Source organism: Ailuropoda melanoleuca, chromosome X (genome assembly GCF_002007445.2).
Source record: "Ailuropoda melanoleuca isolate Jingjing chromosome X, ASM200744v2, whole genome shotgun sequence".
Taxonomy (NCBI): domain Eukaryota; kingdom Metazoa; phylum Chordata; class Mammalia; order Carnivora; family Ursidae; genus Ailuropoda; species Ailuropoda melanoleuca.
The window spans coordinates 100,464,535-100,489,946 of record NC_048238.1 but is presented as its reverse complement, the minus strand read 5'-3'; the positions used below and the strand labels follow the sequence as shown (position 1 = coordinate 100,489,946).

The 25,412-nt window shown below is 39.2% G+C and overlaps 1 protein-coding gene across 12 annotated transcripts in view; it reads left to right on the top strand.

The window, feature by feature from the left end:
• Nucleotides 1–20,862, top strand: part of ATP11C (ATPase phospholipid transporting 11C) — a 182,979-nt gene extending 162,117 nt beyond the window's left edge. For 2 of the 12 annotated variants that reach the window (XM_019800852.2, XM_034649970.1), the window contains exons 25-30: nt 776–911; nt 3,086–3,151; nt 5,279–5,382; nt 8,298–8,451; nt 14,933–15,037; nt 18,128–20,862. In XM_019800852.2, coding sequence (XP_019656411.1) covers nt 776–911; nt 3,086–3,151; nt 5,279–5,382; nt 8,298–8,451; nt 14,933–15,034 — 562 coding nt within the window. In that variant the 3' untranslated portion in view covers nt 15,035–15,037; nt 18,128–20,862. Of the gene's footprint in view, nt 1–775; nt 912–3,085; nt 3,152–5,278; nt 5,383–8,297; nt 8,452–8,570; nt 8,637–14,152; nt 14,244–14,932; nt 15,038–18,127 lie in introns of those variants that run through there. The other 10 variants (XM_034649971.1, XM_034649973.1, XM_034649975.1 and 7 more) reach the window with 10 other exon arrangements.
• Nucleotides 20,863–25,412: the final 4,550 nt, after the last annotated feature.

The window sequence follows — 25,412 nt, the reverse complement described above, 5'->3', positions numbered from 1 at the left end:
ATATAAAGGGTACCCTGAGGCCTAAAAAAGGTTACATTCCCAAGAAGAAATCTTGATTAAAAGAAATATCTTAGCAATTGTAGTTGGAAAAGCCATGGTAGCTCAGTTGAGAGCATATGCATATGACTTGAAGGCAGATCAGTCTGTGGCCGTATACCAGCACGTCCCCTTACTAACTGAATGACTCGGGCGTGCTGCTACGCTGGTGTTTCTAAATTTACTGCACACTGGAGTCACCTGGGGAGCTTCAGAAATCTCCTAATGCCCAGATTACACCTCATGCCAGTTATCAGAATGAGGGTGGGAGTCAGGCATCAGTGTTTCTAAAGATCCCCAGGTGATTGCAGTGTGCATCGTAGTTTGGGAACCATTATGATCCATCTTTTGGAGGCTCATTATTTGTAAATGGGACTGACAAAAGTACCTATCTCGTGTGGTTTTTATGTGGATAAAAATGGACAATATATATAAATCTCTTAACCCGGTTTACTGACCTATAAGAAGTACTCAATAAATGGGAGTTAATTATTTTTGATGATGTTATTGTTGTCAGTGGCCAGAATTTTAAACTTAGTGCTTTGACTATTTACTCAGTCTAGAAACAATTGCGTGGAGATGAACCTGCGGCTCAGTATGGCCCTCCAGTCCCTCTGGGGTACCCTCTTCATGATAACAGGGTCACACCTATATGCACGTTTGCGATTTCATTGGATCTTTAAGTAGACAGCCTACAGAGATTCATTAACCTGTGGTTTCTTTTTCCATTTCTCAATAGGAAAATTTCTGGCAATGCCATGCTGCAGTTGGGACCCTTCTTATATTGGACGTTTCTAGCTGCATTTGAAGGGACAGTGTTCTTCTTTGGGACTTACTTTCTTTTTCAGACTTCATCCCTAGAAGAAAATGCAAAGGTAAAAAAAATATTTCATTACATCTTGGTATTGTAAGCATGGTTTATTTTTTATCTATAGGCACTGGATTTATCATACATATAATCTAGCTGTAATAATTTTGTAAACTTTTTCTTAAGGACAGCATTTATTTCTTAGAACTTTTTTAGAACAACAGAAGTATTGAAGTAAGAAACCACTTCCCGATCAAACTGAGGGTTACAGAAGGGAGGGGGGTGGGGGGATGGGGTAACCGAGTGATGGACATTAAGGGGGGCATGTGTAGTAATGAGCACTGGGTGTGATACGCAACTAATGAGTTGTTGAACACTACATCAAAAACTAATGATGTACTGTATGCTGGCTAATTGAACATAATAATTTAAAAAAGAAACCACTTCCCGTGTGCATGGCTAACTAGAGAGTTTACGTGCAAACCTTCTGGAAGCTTAAGTTGGCTGTAATTTTTAATAGATGAACAGAGTTCTTAGGACTTCAGAATTTAGACCCCTATACTTTCCCTTTTTTTTTAAGTCAACTGTACCCCTCAACATGGGGCTTGAACTCAGGACCCCAAGATCAAGAGTCGCATGGTCTACTGACTGAGCCAGTCAGGCGCCCCAAGACTTTTCCTGTTTTAAAAGTAAAGTCTGGCCCCACTCCCTTCCTATGGATAGTGGCCTTTCGTGCTTGGAGTTGAAGGGCATAGCTACCATATCTTTGCAGTGTTTGCCCGATAGTTAAAGAGATGGAATTTCCTTCCCTTCCCCGTGGAAGCATAGTGTTTTCCAAAAAGACTACCGTCATCCTACCAGTGCCTTCCTAGCAAGTGACTACATAAATCAGCACCTGCAGTGGGATGATTTTTCCCTGGCTGTGTTCTGGGAGAGCACCGCTGGTGGGGCGAGGTCTTGCCATGGCCACACGGTGAGGCTCGAGCCCACCATTTCACCTGTGCTTTCACTACGTTCATTCTTTGCTATTTCTGGACTTCCTGCTTAATGGTTACTCATTCTTTATCATTATAATGTGAAGCAAAGCTAAGGTTCAAAAATAATTTACTGAGTACAGTAACTCTGTCCAGAACCTGCACAGTCAACATCTGTTAAAGAAGTAATAGGCCCAATGAATGTGAATGCTACTTTGAAATTAGGTTACTACAGTCCAAAACCTTTCTAATTTGGACTAACACAAGTCAGTTTAATATGACTCCCTTAAAATTATTAATCCCCTGGGGGCACCTGGTTGACTCAGTCAGTAGAGCATGTGACTCTTGTTCTCGGGGTCGTGAGTTCGAGCCCCATGTTGGGCATTGGGCATAGAGGTTACTTAAAAAAAAAGTATTAATCACTGAGTAACTGTGGAGGAAATACAGATGTAGTACTTCCCCAGCCTGTGTCTTATCCATCACCCGTTTTGAGTTCGTGAAAACCAAATTAGACTTGACCGTATATGTCACCATCCTTCTAAATGTTTGCTAAAATTACAGTAAGTGTAAGAACTGCTATCAGCGATTAAACAACACCATGTATGATTTGATCAGATCCTTTTTTTTTGCTTCTGTTAATCTTAATTTTTTTATTGTTTTTTTTAAAATGTTTTACATTTCATTTTCTGTTTTAATGTTATGCATTCAGATCTTGACAGCATTTGGTAAGCATATGTGCCATTCATTGCCATAGTTATGGACTTGTACATGCTCTCTGCTTTTCTTTGATGTGCACATGCTGACTGCTCTGATATTTACCGCCAAAAAAATTAGACTCTATTTTTAAAATGTGAGTCCCTTTGTCTACAAATTAGTCCTCATTTGAGAGCTTTAGTTCTTTATTACAGGGAAAGCCCATATCAAACTCTTTAGAGACATGAATCATTCAAATGACTTGTTTTGATGAACATTACTGTTAGTGGAATAGGGGTTTTTTTCTGCCTTTATTACACTAGTGTGTTCCCTGTTCGGTACTACGTGGAGTAATGAAAATAAGCCCTACCAACCGCAAGTGTGTTGTAGCTGTCCAAGAAAATTTAGGGTCACAGTAAAATCCAACATTTTGGCCTAATCTTTTGATCAGATATTTCCCTCAATATTTTGTATGCAAATCTTTAGCAGTTACACCCAAGATTAAATTTGCCTTTTTATTTTCGTAAGCAGGCTTGTATATTCATGGTGCATGTAATTGTTAAATGTTTTTCAGGTATATGGAAACTGGACTTTCGGAACCATTGTTTTTACAGTCTTAGTATTCACTGTAACTCTGAAGGTTAGATTTTTATTTATTCAAATATATTTAATGCCATTTTTGTAATTCTTTCTGGTCTCAGACTATTCTGGTCTCATACTATTGTATTGCAGGTTGTTATTCAAGTCTGAACGCTTACTGAAATATGTATGATATTAGATATTTAGACATTATATGCTATTTGTGACCCATTTTTTCCAGAATATTGTCTATCCTTTTTGTCTCATTTTTTAAAAAATTCATACACCATAGTTATGTTGAAAATCTGTCTCTTCTTTCTTCAAGATAGTATAAGTAGTATATAAATAGGCTGTGAGTGTGTGTGTGTTTTTTGTGTTTCCATGTTAAGTACTTGAATAGTTTTTAAGATTATGTATCTGTTTACAAACACCAGGCTGCAAAGGAATGGGAGTACTTATGTGTGCAAAAGAGCTCAGTAGTGATGAAATTTTATATAATGTATTTGTCACTGAAATTTATATTAGTGATGAAATGCATAACAATATGCAGCAGGTAACATACAAGAATCATTGGCACTAACATGCAGTTATGTAATATACTTGAAAGCATAATCAAATTCTTTTGATGATCAGTCCAGTAATAAACACTTCACGTGGAATCTAAGAATGAGTAAATGAATTCCAGTATGCTCAGTGGAACTAGAATTCCGGAAGTATGATTGACAAAGAACCTCTAATCATTTCCCCTCTAAGTTTTTATTCCTGATGCATTTCTCATACCAAATAGAACTAACATATGTTTGCATTTTTTCATCTACTATTTCAGTAATATTGTAGGACTGCAAAAGAAAATGTTGATCTCCATTTAGCCACTTACTAGCTGCTATTTTTGGGCAAGTGACTTTGTTTCTCAGTACCTTCATTTCTTCTTCTGTAAAATGGAGATAAAAGTAGTACCTTCCTCTCTTAGGATTTTTGGTGGGATGTCAATTAGTGAATACACATAAAGCGTTTAGAGTGGTGTCTGGCACATAGAATGTGATCAGAACAATAGTTGCTGGTTGTTGCTATTTATTATTACGTTTCACAGGATCAGGATTTCAGACGGAAGCCTTCCCCACCTTGGTTTCCTCTGGTCTTGCTTATGGCCCCAAAGCCTTCATAGTTAAAGTGGGCCTTACTGTAGCATCTTTCATGTGTCCCTCAAAAGACATTCACTCTCTCATCTTTGGATGGATGTTATCGTGACCTTCTCCCTAGTAGCCCAGAGGTGGGAATTCAAGCCTGGTCTATATTAACAATGTTCTCAACATCCTATTTATGAACAAGAAACTTAGAACAGGGAGTCGAGGACCAGGGTGTCACAGCAAGTTAAAAAAAAACGGAGACACCACCTCCTCTTCAAAAATCAAATGCCCTGGATATTGGTCCATGTGGCCCAGAAATTTTAAACAAGCAGAACAGACCATACTTTTTATTTTTAGATTGCATTTGAAAATCCCAGGTGCCACAATCTAAGGAAACAATCAGCCCTGGCAGAAACATGGAGGGATTAAAATCTAAGGCAACTGAAAATGTTATTAATTTAATGGATTAGATAAGGGTTTTGCAGTTGAAAGACACACTACCTAGTCAGGCCCGTGATTCATTGCTACATGGTGCCAGGTGTGTGGAGCTGGTTGCCTTTGCATTTAATAATCCCCATCTGTTGTGTTTGAGCTATCAAGACTCCTTCGTGTGGTTGCTAACTAACCCTTCCCTCTTGTACTACTTTTCAGTATACCTGCCTCCACCAGCTAGGCCTTCTCCTTTTGTCGTCAGCTTCCCAGCCACCACTACCTGAGAACTAGGGCTCCAGTCTGAGGATATTACAGTTACCTCAATGCCTGCCCTTCCTTCAGTAGCAAGGCCTCTGCAGCCCCTTACCTACCAGCTACTTGCTTGATCATACCTCCAAGCCTGTCCTCTTGGGTCTAGAGGCCTTGGGACAGAACTTAGCTCGTTCTTAGCCTAGCTCTTCGAAAAGTCTGGGTTCTGTTCTTCTTTTAGTTTCCCTCTCTTCTAGTTGCCTGGCCCAAGTGAGATCCTCCCATAGGTATCATATTGTATGCAAGTTCTCAGCATAGTGTACTTACTGCCTGGTGTAGTTTGTACCCATCATGAAGTCTCCTGTGTTGTATCTTTTCAGCTCGCCTTGGATACTCGTTTCTGGACATGGATAAATCACTTTGTGATTTGGGGTTCTTTAGCCTTTTATGTATTTTTCTCATTCTTCTGGGGAGGAATTATTTGGTAAGCAGCTGTACATGTGTGAGTAATATGCAAAATAACAAAGTAGATATATGTATATGTACATTGTCTGTGCAAACATTAATTATACTTTTAAAGTGTTGATTATATAAGATGGCAGGTCTTTAATATTAATGGGCTGGAAGGAAACTTCAGGTAAGATTTCAAACGCAAGTATATTGACTTACACAAGTCATTCAGAAGTCCTCCTTTCTAGTAGCCCCTGTCCAAATCTTTCCACTTGAAGGTATGTAAACATCTCTCTGTGAAGTGCAACTGCATGTTCTAGCATGTGGTTTCCAGTGGAACTATTCATCCTCTGAAGTTTCTACAGGACACGGTGGCCGGTAGATACACTATTATCCATTTGGATTCTATTCTCTTTATGGTATATTACTGTCAGTCTTGTCACTATACTTGTGCTCAAGGAAAGAATATATACCACTTAATATTCAGAGGGTTATATCTTAAAATCACATCTCATTGTTTGGGGTGGGGTAAAGGCAGACTCTACAGTGTGGCCTTAAAGTTCATTGAGTTCATCTTGGTTCAGTAGATGTTTATTCGGAATCTGTTGTGTGTGAGGCACTCTGGGAAACCAAGATGAATAGACTGTACCCCTCCCTCTAGGAGATTAGGATCTAGTGAGAAGGACACAGAAGCTGTGATTGGGAGAGTTAAAAGGAATGAAAAGAAGTTAGATTGTCATCTCCTTTTCTTACTCCCAGAGGCCTTTATTTTGTTTTTAAATATTGTAGGTGTTTTCATTAATCAGTGGCTTCTCTTGACAAGGATGCCAGCAGCAGAGAGCATGGCTAGGGGAAGCCATAGGATGAGATTCTAGGAGTACATTTTCTCACTGGTTTGAGCAAAATCACAGGTACAAAACATTCCATGTTATCACGGAGATGTGAGGCCGTGTTTATTATCCCTTGAGACTTAATTAGAAAAAATTCTTACTGTTTTGAAAAGCTTTTTAAATAAAAGCCTTAAGAAATAAAAATATGAACTACCTAATCACTTAAGCAGTTCCAAAAAATATAATCACGCATATATTGAGCACCTATAGAGGTAATTATTGAAGCAGTGCAGCTGACAGAAGTCTCTGTTTTCTTTAATAATATACAAATTAATCAAAGTTGATTAACCTAATGTAATATACAGTTGTAACTCTGCCCGGAGCACCATAGTTCTGTCTATAAATCTGTGTAATCAGCATCTGAACTAATGCAAAATTTCCACAAGAATAAAATGTTTCTAGCAAACTAGTTTCTCTTACCACAGACTATTCCTTATTGATTAAAATAAATCCTTTAAATGATTAAGATATTGTTACACCTCTTTCTAGTCATTAGCGATACTTACTAAAAATGAAATATATCTATTTTTATTTCATAGCCTGTAGTGCTATCCGTAAGTAGAGCTGAGTTGAGCTACTACATGAATATAAAATTAGAAAGCAACCAGTAAAATATGACCAGAAACTGTGTGAGATTTCAGTTAAATGCTGGTTTCAGCTATTACCTCTGGACACATTCAACCCTGAGGCATTGTGACACACCCCTCTGGGGTTTAGCAGTGAGAATGATGATTTCTGAGCTTCAGACCCAATCCAAGAATAATAGCTTTTGTTTTTTGCTCTTCCCCCATAAAGCACCATAGGTGTCAAGATAAAAAAAAATCTAGAGCTGCAGGGCAGGGGAAACAAACAAAGAAAAGAAAAGAAAGAGAGAAAGAAAAAGAAAGAAAGAAAGAAAAATCTAGAGCTGTTAATCACAGAGTATTGTGAGTACTGTGTGGAATACCCAATGACTAGTTGTTAGTTGTCTACTGGACCCTTATTATGGTCAGTTAACTGCCTAGAAAATAAGTCAGGGTTCCCTTCAGAATTAAGAGTGAAGGGTAGAGTTCTGCATAATTCTTTTTTGGATGGTAGGGACCCTGGAAAACCTTTTTAGCCTGGACCTCATAAAATTCTCCATCTCACTATTCTGCTCGCTTCCTGTGCCACACTCTAGCCCCGTATACCTACAGCCAAAAGCTTGATTTTATTATGTTACATAAGAGTGCACAAACATCGATATTTTTTTTAATGAGAAACCGGTTTATCTTCAGTGAGCCCAATGGGTAATCTAATAAATGAGACAACCAGTTATCTGTCCAGAGCTCCTAATCCAGGGAGAGTCTGTTGTGCATCCCAACCCTGATCAGCCAGCCACTTTCCATTTCCTCCCCCTCTGCTTCCAACAACATTTAGCCTAGGGAGGCTTTTCTCTGGCCACCAGACAGTTCAGTGGATGACTTAGAATGAAATCCAACATCAGAATGAGGGGTCCTAGATTTCTGGACTCCAAGACTTAATGTCCTATTAGCAATATTCTTCAGCCAACTTACTTGGCGCACACTGGATACTCAGTATGTATCTGTGGATAAGAATGGTAGAAAGAGAAGCTCAACAGTCCTTTCTATCTTTATGTAGAGTGGGGGGCATATAAAAACGTCTTAAATTTCTGAATGTAGAGCACAGTCCATTCTCATAGTAACAAAACAGCTGAGAAATAAAATGCATGTTAGCGTAAAAATTAACCGTTGCTCTTGAATATCTTTGAAGCTCCAGTATTTTCTAACGCCAATAAATATTCTCCAGGTGGCAGTTTTAAAGTTGATTGCTTGGTTGTTTTCAACTCAGATGCATTTTACTGTCATTCTTCCCCTTTAATTATCACTCCTTTTTTCACTAAATATTTAGTAAATGAAATCTGTTTGGTACTTTTGGGATATTCTTAAAGAAAAATATTTCTATTAATGTGCGTAATTAGAAGAGTCCTTGTAAATACAAAAGATAGTTTCAATTACACATCTGTTTCATATGACAGGAACTGATTTCTTTTCCATTCTGTGTGTTCTTTCCACTCTAGGCCTTTTCTCAAACAACAGAGAATGTATTTCGTATTTGCTCAAATGCTGTCTTCTGTATCTACATGGTTGGCCATAGTTCTTCTAATATTTATCAGCCTTTTCCCTGAGATTCTCCTGATAGTATTAAAGAATGTAAGAAGAAGAAGCGCCAGGGTAAGAACTAAGTTTATATTAAAAGTTGATTTTTGGAAGGGGCTTCAATATCTGCCATGAACTAAAAACCTTATTTAGAGATTTGCATTAGTTACAGCATGTTAAACCCCTCCTTACAGGTTCATCACTTAATTTCCTCTTCTGCATAAAAAGTATAGTAAAAACTTCGTTATCCAATGCAGGTGGTAAGTAGATTCCTTAATAGTGTTTTATGTGACCTTTAGCAATCCATATGGAGTATCTCATATGCTCCATATGGAATTTTAAATGGAAAAAACGGGGTTTTGTTTTGTTTTTTTAGCCTAGAATTTTCACACCAGGAATTTCCACACCAACATTCCAGCTTTAACCTTAGAAATTTCCCTGTGGGTTGTTTGCAGATTTTTCAGTTGATAATCCCAATTTGCTTCTTTCAAACCTTTCCCCTTCCTTTAATTATAGTGCTGCTTAATCTCTGTGTCGCTTCTAGCCCTGTCTGTCCAGCAGTATATTTGAACCAAAGAGAATTCCCTAGATGTGATTTCTGCATCCTTACCCTCCTGAACACACTTGTAAAAATTAAGATTGTTTTATGAGTGTGTTTTTATTTTTGCTGCTTAAATTGTAAATTTCTTGTGGGAATGAGAAGTTATTACCTTTTGCCAGCCTAATTGCTTGGCCCTGCATTGTCGGGTATCTTTTAAACATTAAACATTAAAAAAGCCTTTAAAGTGAAAGGGGTAGATTAGCTTGGAAAAGAAAACTTCTGGCAAATTTTGACCAACAGATTAATTAAATATGTCTTCTTCCTGCCAGCACTTAACTCATTTTGCCAAACAGAACCCTGTTTTTATCCTCTTGACACCAACTCGATTGTATAGTCCCTCCAATGCAATATTTTCAGGAAATAGTCTAAGGTATATCTCCCAGACGTATTCGATCAAATTTGCCAACCAGTTTAGCCACAAAACTGGTTTGTCTGATTTTGGTTTTGGCCTGTTCATTTGAGGGACTCCAGTGGTTGGCATCATGTAGATGTAGGGAACTAAAATGATTATAATGAGAAAATCTTTAGTGACTAGCCGTGTTAAAGAGGACCTTCACGATCAGTAAGTCAGTATCAGCCCCAGTCAAAATCAGTAGATTACCAGTGGAATCAACCACATTGATTTTGGTATACAAAGCCAATCCCTGTACAGTTAGGTGGTCAGAACTGGCCTTAACTCACTGCTTCTGCATGCCTTGTGGGTGGCAGTGCCCCCATTAAGATGAGCCTAGCTAAGACCGCCTTAGTCTACTCTTTAATCCTTCCAGTAGGCTCCTGACTAACTCCCTCCGGCCTGGTTTTTAGTCTTAGGATGGGAAAGTGGCATTTACTTGTCTGCATCGACCTTAGTAAAAGGTCTAAAAGGGCTAAAACAGGTATGATACAACAGGTTCTTCCCAGAATGGCTCAAGTGGCAATTTAGATCAAACCAAATAAAAAATGTCACTGGAAGAAAGTGGTTTGGTGCCTTGCTCTAATAGACAGTTTGTCTGGGAAAGATCTCTGAGGTGTTCTTCTATCCCCCTTATTTGGGAGTACACTTTTGGGACGCTCCTAAATGTTTTTCTTATTTGGGTTAATGGAGCTCATGCTAAGTAATGGCTCACACCCGGCTTCATGCTCTAAAGATGATACAAAAATCTCCGAAATCAAAACCTTCAAACATACCATCTTATCCTCTTCCTGAGTCCCTTTCTTTTAAAAAAACAAAACTAGGGGCGCCTGGGTGGTACAGCGGTTAAGCGTCTGCCTTCAGCTCAGGGCGTGATCCCGGCGTTATGGGATCGAGCCCCACATCAGGCTTCCTCCGCTATGAGCCCGCTTCTTCCTCTCCCACTCCCCCTGCTTGTGTTCCCTCTCTCGCTGGCTGTCTCTATCTCTGTCGAAAATAAATAAAATCTTTAAAGAAAAAAAAAAAAAAAAAACAAAAGTAGACCCTGGCTGGAGGTGACTTTTACATAAATTAAATGGAGGGAGGCTACAAAGCAGTCACAGATAAAGACGTAAAACATCTTCTTTCCATGCAAACAGGAGATGACGAACTTCTGTTGAAAGCATGAGGTTCAGCATGAAATTTGTTTGCCATGGGTTATGTCCATGATAGGAATTCTAGTGTCTGTGCTATAGCTTGGCATGCTGGTGTGCTAGAACAATCAGGAAAATGTCCATAATCACCTTCATTCATTCACTCACTCATTCATTTATTCCTACCCTCATTGAACCAGAACATGTGTTGAACCGCCTACTGATGAACATCTCTCTTTACATCCAGTGTCTGAAATGCTAAGTGGTTTTTCAGACTCTGCGGGATTTTTGAGAGTTGCAGATGAGACAAAAAGTTGTGGGCACTCAGCAGCACTGCCTCTTTTTTTTTTCCCTTGTGAGAAAATGCAAGAGCAAAGTAGTGCATATGAATGCATAAAGGCCAACTGAAACATGGCAGCCATGGCTATTCTGATGTCACATCTGTTTACATAAGGCCCTGTTTGGCCATATCAAAGAGGCAGAGGCCACTTTTAAGATGAAGGAGAAAGAGTATCTTCATCACCAGCAGTCTGACATCCCGGGTGACTTCCTACTTGCTTTAGTATCCCTTGCTAAGGCATTGGCGTCACTTTTAAAGAGAGGCAAAAAATTCTTTCACACTGGGTCAGCCTCATACCTGACAGGCTCCCTAATGGGGTAAAGTGTGTGTGTCTCTACCTAGAGGTAGAAAATTCCCCCTGGACCTCAACCAGTTAGCATCTTGGATCCTTTGTGCACAGAGCCAGAAATACCTGTGGCAAGTTGGCTGCCCGTGCTGTCCTCCTGTGGGTCTTGGCAGCTGCTTTCAGAAGGAACTCAGTGGTGGGTAGTGAAAATGTCTCTGGCATTTGAAAACGAAGCTAAGCCATTTACATTTAACAATTATAGAAGCAGCCTTCTGTTAGATTCCATTCAATTCAGCATACATTGCCTGAGGGTCCACTATAAGTTAGCTACTATACTAGGTCTCAGTAATTCAGGGATGAACCAGATATAGCCCCAGCTCACAGGGAGCTCTCACTCTAGTTAAGTTATAAAGGGGATTTATACGGAGCTCTTCTGTAAGCAGGTATAAAGCAGAATAGTAGACTCAATGATACGGCGTGTTGTAACACATCTGTGCTGTTTCAAGTCACGACCTCCTGAAGCCGCCAGGAAAAAGGCTGGTATGGCAGCCTCCGCCCCAGCTGAGTTCTGTCATGACATCAGCGTTGTAAAGAATTCTACTTTCTTCGAAAATAGGTTCCCTCGATCATTTAACTCAAAGGTTTGTTTAAGCTACCTATTCCTCAGCTGTCTTTTCAGCAGTGTGGTTCATTTTTGAGCTAAAATCCTATCATTAAGGATCATAAGGCTTTTCTTTAGCTTATAAATGGACAAAGCTACATCACCGTGCTGCTGACAGGACATGGTGAAACCGCCATTGAGCACCAAACAGTGGAACAAGATAACACTTCAAAGGAAATTTAAAGTTTAGGATTTCTGGTATTTCAAAAAGTTGGGTCTCCTAGCACAGTTGTTGGGCTCTCTCTTAACCAGTGAAGTAACACCTGAACTTTCTGGCCAAGTAGTAAATACCACTCCCCATATTCAGTGGAAGACTTCTTCTCAACACGTTATGGAAGTTTTCCCACATAAACTACCACCATCAGAAAGGGAGGCTTGAGTTTGCCCTGCTAGACCCTGGAACACTATAAGCTAATGGAAATGGACCTAGCAACACGGCCATGCCTAGCATGGGACGTCTGCACAAACAAGAAGAAATATTCCATTCTGGAGGGAGCTCTTTCGGAGTGGAAGACAGGAAAAGGAAGAATGTCAGCTGTCTGAGCAAAATTCCCAGAGAAAGCACTTGGAAAATTTGGGGGACTATAACTTATCCTTTTAATAAGGGTGGTGCCAAGAATGATGATGATTGCAATTCTCACAGTGTCCCGTACAACCGTGGGTTCTAAGGATAGATAATAGCCCTGTTAACTGGATTAGACAAAAAGTTGAATCCTAACACTGTGGCTGTTGAGATGGACCTTTATGCATTGGCCTCTTTGACATACTGCTCGTTGAACCTGAGCTAGTATCAAAGCTCTCTAGATGACTGCAAAGGAATGTGGAAATTTCATCCTCTTTTAGCTCATTATCTCGCTTCCTTCACTCCTCCCCTCCCCTCCCCCCCACCACCACTTGCTGGCTCTATCAGTTTTTGATTGCTTCAGATACTCTTTCCGTGCTCTACACTGCCTTCTGTACTTTTCATATTCCCTTTCTTTTTCCTTTATAAAATAACCTAATCTATTAACTCCTAAAATTTCTGCTTCATAGAAGTACTTTTATCTCTGACGGTTGGATGTAAGGTTTTGAGTGCACCAAAATGTGCTTATAGTTGCAGTCTTAAATAATTAGGCTCGTATATTAAACATGGGGGTGGGGGACTTGGTATCGTGTTCATTTTGTTGCGAGATTTTTGCCCACAAAATAGAAGGCAGAACAATTTAAATTTTTTTTCTCAGAAACCATAGATTTCTCTAGCTTTATCAATTGGTAATTTGCATGTTGCCAACATGTCACCAACTTGAAGGTAAAATATGAACAGGAAAAAATATAGTTATGTTAAAACATAATATGAATAAGTCAAAGTATTTGCCTTTAAGAGTTTTATTGTTTATTAGATTCTGCTAGATGCATATGATACTTCCGCCAATTTTTTTTTAAGACCTATTTTCATTAGTCACTAAGTAGATAAAATGGGTAATCTTAATTAGCAGAATTGTTAAACTCATCCCCATCGTTGACCACTCATCTTCTGTTTTGCTTGAGCAATGCCAAAACCAACTCTGTGACTTAGCTTATAACTTCAGGCATGGAATAAGAAGGAAAAACAATAACCTGTTGGTTTTTCTGATTAAACTTTAAATTAACAATTTTTACTTTCTCTAGGCATTTTAAAGGAGAAATCATAGCTCTTTAGCCTACCCTTTTAAAAAGGTGTCTGTAAGAAAAGGGGGAAACCAACCAAATTATGTTAGAATAAAGGAAGTTAAGCATTGGTCCAACGATAAATGGGACTGAAGTGTGGTTTCACCAGGTATCTTCCCACTGTGTGTTAGTTTTGTTAGGCTTTTAACTTGTAAGGGCCCAAGAGCAGTCAGTCCCTTCATATTGTATCTATGCGATTGGATAGGGCAGAGAGTTCCTTCAAGGTTAGATTGGTGATGGACCCTGGACATAGCTCTCTGACCAATGGATTTTGAACAATGTAGGTTACTGAATTAAAGATTAGAAGTAAGCCTTATTTTAATGAGAAGCGTATCTTAAGATTATTTTATTCAAAATAGTCAATCTTCCCATTAACAAAATAATTTTAAACTGTTAAACAGAGAAATAGTAGTTTGCACATATTGCACAAATAGTAGTTTGCACAAGACTGTTCCCAACTCTAACTTGACTGTTACTTCAGAGAGTAATGCCTTCAAAACTAACATGTCATTTCGACTTCGAATTCTCAAGGTTTCTTTTTAAATGTCTTAGATTTCAGAGAAATATTTACTTTTTTTTTTTTTTTTTTTTTTTTTTTTTTTTTTTTTTTTTTTTTTGGTTTCTGCATTTCTCTTTTTCCTACTGCAATTTTCCACCCTTTGTGCAATTGTGAACAAGGTAACGAAACGCCTCCCTTCCTCAGGAACATCTACTATCTTCATGCTTTCTCAAACTTCCAGCAATCACAGTTTCTCTTGGAGTGAATAAGGTGATTTCCTTTCTTAATGTACCAACTTGCTTGCATTCTCATTTGCTTGACACCATTTTCTGACTCTTTATGAAAAATTATTTCTCATTACTCATTTTTATATCTTCTATTTTATACTTAAAAGAGTATTTTGTCATTTTCCTTTAATCATTTGTTCACCTTCTCAAATTGTCACATTGAAGAGGAAGTGATTTTCAAACACTTGTACTATAAGTGTCTAGTCCCATTGATTCCTGGTCTGCAGTAGAAGCCACAGCGTGTTAGAGCTAGTCTGTTCACCAAGACAGGAATGTTTTGCACAAATTTCTCTTTGTTCGATACACTCAGCACCAGCACAACTCTCAGAGGTGTTCACCAAAAGGATGGTAAGGTTTACTAATCAAACCATATTGACTCATCTACCACATAACCAGCCTACCGGTGTCATTTCAAAAACCCCAGTTTGCCATACACTACTAATGTCTGCATACTTCTACCATGAAAACAATTCAATTCGAGTTGGAGACTGTCTTAGGTCTGTCAATATATATTCATTTAAATGTTAAGCATTTGCTGTAGTGTAATCATTTGTACTCTTGGCTGAAAGAGTAGTCTATAGGAAATGATTTTTTTCTTCTACGTTTTTATCACCAGGTAGGTTAACCAGTCTTCAAATGATTTCTTTAAGTATCTTTACCTCACTATTACAGAGAAATCTGAGCTGTAAAAGGGCATCTGACTCATTATCCACCAGACCTTCAGTCAGACCTCTTCTTTTACGAACATTCTCAGACGAATCTAATATATTGTAACAGGTACCTAGTGGTAAACAAGCGGGCTGGCTTTTAAAGAAACAGATTAACAGCATTATAAGGAAAAAAAATGAAAATACCACTCTCTAAATTTTCTCTGCTGTTGGTGTGGTGAACTTTATACGATTCTTTACAAAAAATATAAAGATGCATTACTTGGAATATGCAAAAAATCTATATTTGAAATTTGTTAAGCCCCCAAATAAAATGTTAGGCATTTTGCAGAGCTTGAAGGGCAATAAAAATACAATGAAAGTATATTGAATTTGTAAGGGGCAAGTTGTCATGGCGGTATTCGTTAATACTGATTAGGAAATACCATTTGGATTTTAAAAAATCATTTAGAAAATTGAAAATCAATATTCCAAAATTGCATCTGTATACTATCAAGTCGATTTAGCATTGCATGTTCTTTTGGGAAGTATGTGGAAATAATCCAGTGTGTTTGTACCTCCATGTGCTGTGTCTGTGTGTTTGCAGGTATACACCTAATGTACTCGTAAATGTCTGATCCCCAAAATTAATGAACCAATCTAATCACTTTTTTAATGTCAAGTTTTATTCAAGCTAAATGTTTCAACTTTCAGAGGTAAAGGTAAAATCTTTCCTAGCTATTCAGGGGGATGCTAGCCTAATTATGTAGACTGCTTCAGAATTGTTTTTTCCAAAAATGTGTAAATTCATTTTATAACATATTGTTTCATTTACCCCCAAAAAATAGTCGGGAGGAATTGATATGCCATGGGAGGAGTCCTTGAACTCGGAATGACTCCTTTGTGTGTATTTTGTTTCCCACTGCAAGGGCCTCTGTCATCCCAGGCCTTGAGAGGTCCTCTATCCACCCGTAGGAGTTCAGAGTAATGTGTGAATGAAGTTTACAAGCTTACCAGCTTGGAAAAAACTCAATACAGCTTAGGGGAGGGCCGTCTTTCATGCACACATAAAAACTAATGATCATCAGGAATGAAATTGCAGTTCAGTTCTCTTTGGAGCTAACAAGTGTGAATCCTCCTCATAGGCCCATGTTTTCATCAGCTATCAACTCCCCCACCCCTGAGCAAAGAATAAGAATTAAGCTAATGGCACGAATACTTTGGTTCTGTCTCCTACGGTTTATCATAGTCTGCATCCTTGGTGTTCTTCGGGAAGCAGACTCATTTTGCTCCAGTCAGCATCTTTTTCCCCATTTTGAGTGACACCTGCTTTATAGCTTCCCTCAGTAATGATCCGCTTCCTGGTAGCCTTCAAAGTTTTTTTACCTTTTTGTCCTGGATGGCCTTGTCCTAAGCTGTATGGTGCATTTTAGCCATACTGTTTCCAGCTAATTCTGTATCCCCCTGGATTGCTTTCTTTAGCTTGGTCTGTGGTGTGGGAGACTAGGTTGGGTAGCAGACACTGCTTCTGCTTTTGGCCTCTCCAGGGCCTGAAATCCTACAATAACAAAGGATGAGGAACATAGAATCGAGGAAGTTTTATTTTTTTTTTATTTTTTTTTTTAAAGATTTTATTTATTTATTTGACAGAGAGAGAGACAGCCAGCGAGAGAGGGAACACGAGCAGGGGGAGTGGGAGAGGAAGAAGCAGGCTCATAGCGGAAGAGCCCGATGTGGGGCTCGATCCCAGATCACAGGGATCACGCCCTGAGCCGAAGGCAGACGCTTAACGACTGCGCCACCCAGGCGCCCCAAGGAAGTTTTATTTTTTAAACAATTGTTTTATTTTTAACATAGTTATTTCTTCCACGAATATCTTTTCATGTAGCGTTGTTTTTCCTCCGAGGAAAATATTTGGCAAGTAGTTCAGCCACTGAGTTTGTCCCTTGATGAGAGGGCTGCATGACTCCTTTTATAATTTCTCAGTGTGAACGGCAGCCTTATTTTGGTGCGGTTCAGTCACCATGACCCTGCTATGTGAAGAACTCTTAAGAAAAATAGGGAATATGAAAGAAATGGAACATATTCTAGAGGACTTCTAGTCCAGTCATGGCAAGGAACGTGCACCAAAATGGGAAGAAAATAGCATACCCCTGAAGGCCCTCCCCTATTCCTGTTTTAAAAGGTTGGATTTTAGAGTGGAGAATGAAAGTTAGGCTCCCTCCCGAGACCGAAGACTTCCACTTCTCAACATACCTGATTTTTACTTTGTGATCAGTTGGTCTACCACGCCCTATCCCTGTAATAGCATTTGATAATGTTCAGAGGACAGAGAAGGNTATAACTGGAAGCTCGTACCTCTTAAATCCCTCACCTATTTCCCCTTCTGACTCTCCCTCTTGATTTTTCTTTTTTTTTCTNTTTTTTTTTTTTTTAAAGATTTTTATTTTTTTATTTTTTCGACAGAGATAGAGACAGCCAGCGAGAGAGAGAACACAAGCAGGGGGAGTGGGAGAGGAAGAAGCAGGCTCATAGCAGAAGCCTGATGTGGGGCTCGATCCCATAACACCGGGACCATGCCCTGAGCCGAAGGCAGACGCTTAACCGCTGTGCCACCCAGGCGCCCCTGTGGTCGCTTTTCTAAAAAGATGATGAGTAAGAAAAACAGAAGCATCCATTGACTCATAGATACATGATCTACCAAAAAGAAAATTAACCTCAGCATTATATGGGGAAGAAACTTGTTTCTTTCAGTAAAGGAAAAATACTTGTACAACAGCCTTTCAAAACTGAGTATATCTTTAGACTTCCTCTGTCAAAATTTACACATCCTCAAAAAACAGTAATCAGTTCATTCATGCAACATGTCCGAGTACCTGGCTAGGTGCTGGAGATAGGAAAATAAAATCTCCGTGTTTTCAAGGAGCTCACGGACCAGAGAGTCCTTGTGGGAACAGTGACAGGAGAGCCCTGGAGCATTCCAAAAGCAGAAGGCAAGTCTGAATCTATTCAGCTAACAAATGAAGAAAGGATTAAAAACTGGTTATTGTGTCAGGATTTTTTTTTTCCCTGCATGTGAATAAAACTTGGCACTTTCAGATCGTTCCTTTACTCTCATAACAAAATTTACTACTTGATTTATTTTTGAAAATGCTAAACAGATGGCTTCACATTATTGTTAAAATAAACCTTTTAACTCTGTATATTTTAAATTTTTCAGAATCCGAATCTTGAACTGCCTATGTTATTGTCCTACAAACATATTGACAATGGTTACAGCTAAAAAAGAAAGCAGGAAGAAAGAACTACAAAAAGTTACCATCTCAGGATACTCAATATGCAACAAATTAAACCACTCTCTTATGTCTAGGGTTCAGAATCAATGTCCATTAAAATACCAAATGACTCTCTTAAGCATTTACAGTTACCGTTAAGTAGCCATTACGGCCAAAGCTCTAAGTTACGAATCATGTGAAAGTTGAAAGCACGAATAATTAGAATTTCTGGCTTTAGATAGAATAATATAACTACCAAATGAGTGCTCCTTTAACCCATGAACCCTGTGAATGGATCTAAATATAATATAAAGTAGAAGTCATACAATGGGAATGAATAGACTTTGCTAATCTTACCTTTTTTTGCCTGGCAGAAGAAATAGGCTGTTTGGATCACATTTCTTTTTCCTGCTGAATGATAAATTATTTTTTTTCAAACATATGAAAGGAATACTTGAACATACAAGAAGACTAAATGGTATCAGTACATAAGAATAGTTAATCCTTTCTGTTCACCCACATGCTAATTTTGTCTTCGTGGACTATCCTTGCCAGAAAAATACCTTGAACCCTTATGTGAAAAGAATGTTCATCCTGGATATTTTTGTGAGAATCAAAAAAATTGCGTATTTTATTTTTGTTCTTCTGAATTAAATCCTACTTAATGGGTGTGTGGCTACTAGATTTGAAAATAAAACATTTCCAATCACTTAGTAAGTAGCCTGTCAAGAGAGTTAAGATAAAACAGATTTTTCCAATATTAGTTTTACTGGGATCTGAGGTGAGATAAGCAAAACCATAGTTACATAAAAAATAAAGCCACCTGAACATCAGTCTTTTATAATTTTTTGTGGCGAGGGGGGAAAATAGCTTATTTCAAACTGTTAATGATGGTTTTTTGAAAGAGGCTGTGTTTGTGCATATATGCAGCACTTTTTTTTTTTTTAACTTACCAATTTGGGAAAGAGGGATCCATCCCAAGACGGTGGTGATTCAGCCTACAAAGCCATGATTCTGAACATGAATGTTTTCTCTCTTAGCAGACATGGTTAGGTGATGGTCTCACTTTAAACCATGAGATTCACTTTGGTAAAGTCCTCAACTTACTGGACTAGAAGGAGGCTTTAGCATCCTAATGAGTTCACTTAAAACATAAAAATAAATGTGAAACATCTTTATTAAATGTTAAAATGAAACACGCTTTTTGGATATAAATGGCTACATTTGACTACTAGATTGAAGTGGGCTCTTAAAAAGTGTTTTCTGGGGCGCATGGCTGGCTCAATCAGTGAAGCATGTGTCTCTTGGATCTTGGGGTCATGAGTTCAAACCCCACCTTGGGCGTAGAGATTACTAGGTGTTTTCATACCGGTTTCCATGTTTGGTTGTCTTTCTGGCATGCCTGTATTATTATTAGTGTTTATATTGTTCCTTGATTTAGAAAAGTATTGAATTCAGTCTCTACCAGTGTATTTATATGGTCCACGTGGCACATTGATTTTTCCTATATATTTTGTGTTAATGTCTAGGTGTCATTTTTCTAGGAAGGACATAATTAAAGTTATCAGAAACCAATCTATCATTATGCCCCTTTTTCATTATGTCATTTGTTCTCACCGATCAGTATTATTTTGGGGTATTTTGTTAGATGTCATTCACAGCTTAGCCAGTGTGCTGTGTTCTGGTCACCTGTATTTGAGGTAATCTACTGAAAACAAAGTCTGTATATTCTTTGCCTATTCCAAAGAGCTAAAAAAATCAGACCCAGGAAAGCTTTTGATGTTTTTTGTTGTTCTTGTTCGTGTTAGAGTCGTTGCTGTGTTGTTATTGTTGTTTCACATAAGTACTAGAGGGACTGTGAATACAAATGAGAGATCCACAGTGTAGAGAGAGACTCGTTCAGCGCAAACCATTGGAGGTTGCCATAATCAGAACATCCAGGGCAGTGGAGACGTTAACGGGTGGCATGTAAAGTTCCTTGCAGCCAGGAAGAAAGGCGACTAAGGGGGATTTAAAGTCCTGTCTCAGGTACACGTTACACTGCAGCTCAAATTCATGACAGTGATAATCATGGCCTAGATCGTTGAGAGGGACCCGACTTTCCTTTTTGAAAGATATTTTATTAATGAGCTGAAAAATGGCTAGCATGGGTTAGCAGATGTAATCACTTGAAGTAAGCCATCCTACAGTATTCTTAGCACTACAACCTAACCACCTTATTCTGTGACAGAGAAAGGGGAAAAATGTAATACTAGGATCACATACCCATCATTTGAACAACTTTGAACTATCAAGATGTCCTTGTAATTTTCACAACCGTTGTCCAGTGTTTGAAGGTGTAACCTACTAAACGTAAAACATAGATTCCATATCTACAACATCTACACCAGCAACAGTATAAATGTAGGCCTAAATTTGCAAAATTCATAATAATTTAGTGATGGAATTTTTTAATAACATGCAGTATATAAATGTGCAGATTTTATGCAAGTGTTAACAAAATCATTTTTCAGCTTGCAAAATGGGACTGCAATATTACATTTTTCACTTAAGCAATTTTTTACATCAATGTCGTTGCTTTCTATAATGACTGTGAATGCCATCTTTTATGAATGCAACTTGCCTTTTTCATTACAGAAATTTTTGTTTGATGTATCAATAAACTTTGGTATGATATGATTGATATTTGAGCCTCTTTTTTTGGAAAGGTCTCAGTTTGACATAAAAATATAGAAGCAATATGGTGATGGGAAATTGTTTTTTAGTTTTCTCTTTGTCTGTCTCTACATGCGTTCAACTGGCATTTTAGGGCAATACCTAATTTGGGGAGGGTAGAGTTTTTCTGGGAGTTTTGAGTGGGACTGTCTGCATAGATAAAAGTGCAGCCAAATCAGTGAATACATATTGAAAATCTGGTGTATGCTTGGCAGTGTGCTCTCTGCTGCCCACACATTGGAGGTAGTGTGATATATGGTCTGTGTCTCGATCTCATTGAAATCATTTGATTCTTAAGTATCCAAACATGCAGCGATTCTACAGTCGCTTGAAATTTGGTCCAAAAGCGTGTGTGTACACCTCCCTCTCCCTGCCCCTCCTCCCGCCTCTGCATCCCCTCCCCCTGGCTCAGCCTGCATCTCAGATCTTGTGAAAGCCCTCCTGTCCTTGACTGCTAAGAAACTGAAGTTTCTCCACCATAGCTGGTTGCATTACATTTTTACACTTAAGTCTCTATGTTTTTGTAGCCTTCTGATCATGTTAAGTCTTCGACCTACGTTTAGTGAATTTCCTTTTTATTTTTATTTTTTAATTAAGCTTCTTTAATTCCAGCATAGGTAACATACTGTGTTATATAATTTCAGGTGTCTCCTTTTTATTTTTTGGTAAGTGAGAAAGGAGCTGTATTTGGAGGTGAGACCTGAGTTAAAGTTTTCAGCGTTGTCACTTTGAGCCATTTTCCTCTCAGTCCCCTTCTCGCCTGTAAAATGGTGTCTTGGGGGTGAGGGGGGGTCAAATGAGGTAAAGGGATCAAAACTGCTTTGTAAAATACCATTTGTTATTCAGATGAAATCATTATATTAAGGGGTGTTTTATTGACTTGATCTTTTTAATGAATAGTTGTCATTTACCAAATTTTTATAGATGTAGCTGGGGTAGATTCTTTCTACCTTCTCGGAATTAATTAGTCTGTGCAGGCTTCCTTCCCTTCCCCCATCCAGCTTTGTGGGGAGCTGCCTCACTGCTGAGTCTCCCCAGGATTGGCCAATAAAGTCAGTATTGTGAGGGTCTGAGTGGTTTGGCCCTTCAGCAAGAAGCACATAGAAAGGTTAGGGGCTGAGGTTATCACTATGGCTATTCAGTGGGTGGGTCCACGGCTGATGAGCTGCCCGCATACTAATGAAGCTTGAAGGCCTGAGTTCTGGGAATAGTCAGGAAAACGGGCTAATTATTTCACAACTTTGTAAAATTGATTCGACACATTTTCCCAGCAACTTACGGGCAAGGAAACATGGGCCCGGTTCCTAGTATGTTAACCATTTATGCTGAAGAAATGTTGCTTGTGGTTCAAGCAAGTCCTCGTGGGCCTGATGAGCGAGTGCTAGGAGCGGGCCTCTGGCTGAAAGGAACAGTGCACCTCTTGGTGGACCAGAAGGTCTTTGGCCCTGGCTCTTCGTGTGGAGAGGGGCAAAGGATGTTCATAGTTAAAATGCCTGCTGCTTCCTTGGTCTCTTCATCAATTTGCCAGTAAAGCCACTAAAATCACAACTACTCCAAGTAACACTTAAACAGCACTTAATGTGTGCCAGGCGCTGTTCTAATGACTTATGGCGTGTATTCATGCCTTTCATAATTCAGTCTTATGAAGTAGATACTCAGATTCCTCCGTTTGACAGATAAAGAAACTGAGTCACAAACCAAGGTCACACCGTCTGGTAGAGCAAGATTTTTTTTCTTTTGCAACACAAATACATTCTCTTAAAATTCTGGAAGTCCTAAAATCAAGGTGTGTTTTTCCTGGAAGCTCTAGAGGAGATCTGCTCCCTTGCCTTTTATAACTTTCAGGCTTTGTGATGGGGCGCCTGGGTGGTTCGGTTGGTTGAGCATCTGCCTTCGGCTCAGGTTATGATCTCGGGGTCCTGGGATTGAACCCTACATCTGGCTCCCTGCATGGTGGGGAGTCTGCTTCCTCTCTCTCTGCCCCTCATACCCCCCCCACCGCTCGTGTTCTCGCTCTCAAATAAATAAAATCTTAAAAAAAAAAAAAAGGTAATGTGATTCCTTGTCTCATGATCCCTTCCTGGTCCATCTTCAAATCTCTCTGCTCCCATTGTCACATCTTCTCTGAGTCTGACCCTCCTGCATTCCCTCTGTGATTACATTGGATCCATGTGGATAATCCAGGATAATCTCTCCAGCTCGAGATCTTTAAGTCACATCTGCAATGTCCCTTTTTCCACGGTAAGGTGACATATTAACAGGTTCGAGGAATTAGGAAGGATGTGGACATCTTGGGAGGGCTGATTCAGCATACCACACCATCTCAGCTGGGAAGTGAAAGGTCTTCCAGGTCGTGGAACTTTAAGTGCTGACGTTAGGAAAGTTCCAGGCAAGCCTGGAAGGCTGGTTGCCCTTAGCAAGGGGCCTTTGTTCCAGAAAGATACTTCTACGGGCTCTTGGGGAATTGAAGAGAAAAGATGGATACAAATAAGAGCTGTAAAGAGAACAATGTTTTTCCAATAACAGTACTTAGAAGAAAAGCAACCTTTCAGCAGTCCCGCCCTGCACTACCTGGTAGAGCTAGATTTTTTTAAATTTATTTATTTTAGAGTATGCACAAGTGCACACATGAGTGGCGGGAGGGGCCGAGGGAAAGCATCTCAAGCAGACCGACATATTGAAAGCAGAGCTTAACCTGGGGCTCGATCTCACAACCCTGAGAGCATGACCTGAGCCAAAATCAGGAGTCAGGTGCTTAACGCACTGAGCCACCCAGCTGCCCCAGATTTTTTTTTAAGTAAAATACACCAAACATGGGGCTCAAACTCGCTACATGCCAGCCAGACATCCCTGATAGAGCCAGATTTTGAACATAGGTATTCTGACTAGAGTCCATACGCTTAACCAGAACACTATTTCCATCATTATACCACCCCCGATGGCATGAATAAACAAGCCATCACAATATTAATGCTAATTATTAATATTAACCATAAGAAAGCATGACACCAAAACTGAGGGATAATTCTACACAATAACTGACCAGTAATCTCAAAATTATAAAGATCGTGGGGGCTCCTGGCTGGCTCTGTTGGTAGAACATGCAACTTGATCTTGGTGTCATGAGTTCAAGCCCCACACTGGGCGTAGAGCTTACTTAGAAAAGACAAACGAGGGGCGCCTGGGTGGCACAGCAGTTAAGCGTCTGCCTTCGGCTCAGGACGTGATCCCGGCATTATGGGATCGAGCCCCACATCAGGCTCCTCTGCTATGAGCCTGGCTTCTTCCTCTCCCACTCCCTGTTTGTGTTCCCTCTCTCGCTGACTGTCTCTATCTCTGTCAAATAAACAAAATCTTTTTAAAAATTTTTAAAAAATTAAAAAGAAAGAAAAGACAAACGAAAATAAACGAGCATATTTTAAAAACAAAATTTAATGGGGCACTTGGGTGGCTCAGTTAAGTGTCTGACTTTGGCTCAGGTCATGATCTTGGGGTCCTGGGATTGAGTCCCACACTGGGCTCTGTGCTCAGTAGGGAGTCTGCCAAGGATTCTCCCTCTCTCTCTCTGGAATAAATAGTCTTTCTAAATTTTTTTTCTTTTAAATCTTATTTTTAAAGATTGGGGTGCCTAGCTGGTTCACTTGGTAGAGTGTGCGACTCTTCAATTTCAGGATCATGAGTTCAATCCCATGTTGGTCGTGGAGCCTACTTTTAAAAAAATGTGTAAATATGATGAAAGACCAAGACTAAGGAACACCCAGATAAAGGAAATGAAGATGACATAAACGCAGCATGTGGTGCTCAGTTCAATCCTGGACCAGAAATTGGACATGAGTAGGGTACTTGGTGAGTTTAACTGAGGTATATAGGCTATATACTATCATAGGTTTTATCAATGTTAAATGATTTTTTGAAACTGTGACCGTATTATATTTTGTAGAATCTGAATAGAGAGTATATGGGAATTTTTTGTACTTTTTGCAACTTAGTCTGAATTTAGTTCTAAATTATAATTTGAAAAATAAAACAGTCAAAACACAATAAATCAGGGGCACCTGGCTGGCTGGGTCAGTAGCATATGCACCCCACATTGGGTGTAGAGCTTTAAAAAAAAAAAGGAAAGGAAAAGAACACAGTAAAGCATAAAAATATTAATGGGAGAGGACATTAAATTGAGCTAACTATAGAATACTCAAACTGTTAGCTATTGTCTGCATAACACTTCATGGAATGCTTTTACGTACCTCATTTAATCTCCACAGTATCTCTATGTGGAGATCATTAAACTCCAAATTCTTACAGATAAACTGAGGCTCAGAGCCGCCTGGGTGGTTCAGTCTGTTAAGCATCTGCCTTCGGCGTAGGACATGATCCCAGGATCTTGAGATCAAGCCCCTTGTTGGGCTCCTGTCTCAGGGGGGAGTCTGCTTCGCCCTCTGCCCCCACCCCCCACTTGTGTGCTCACTCTGCTCTCTCTTTCGCTCTCCCAAATAAAAAATTCTTACAAAAAAAAAT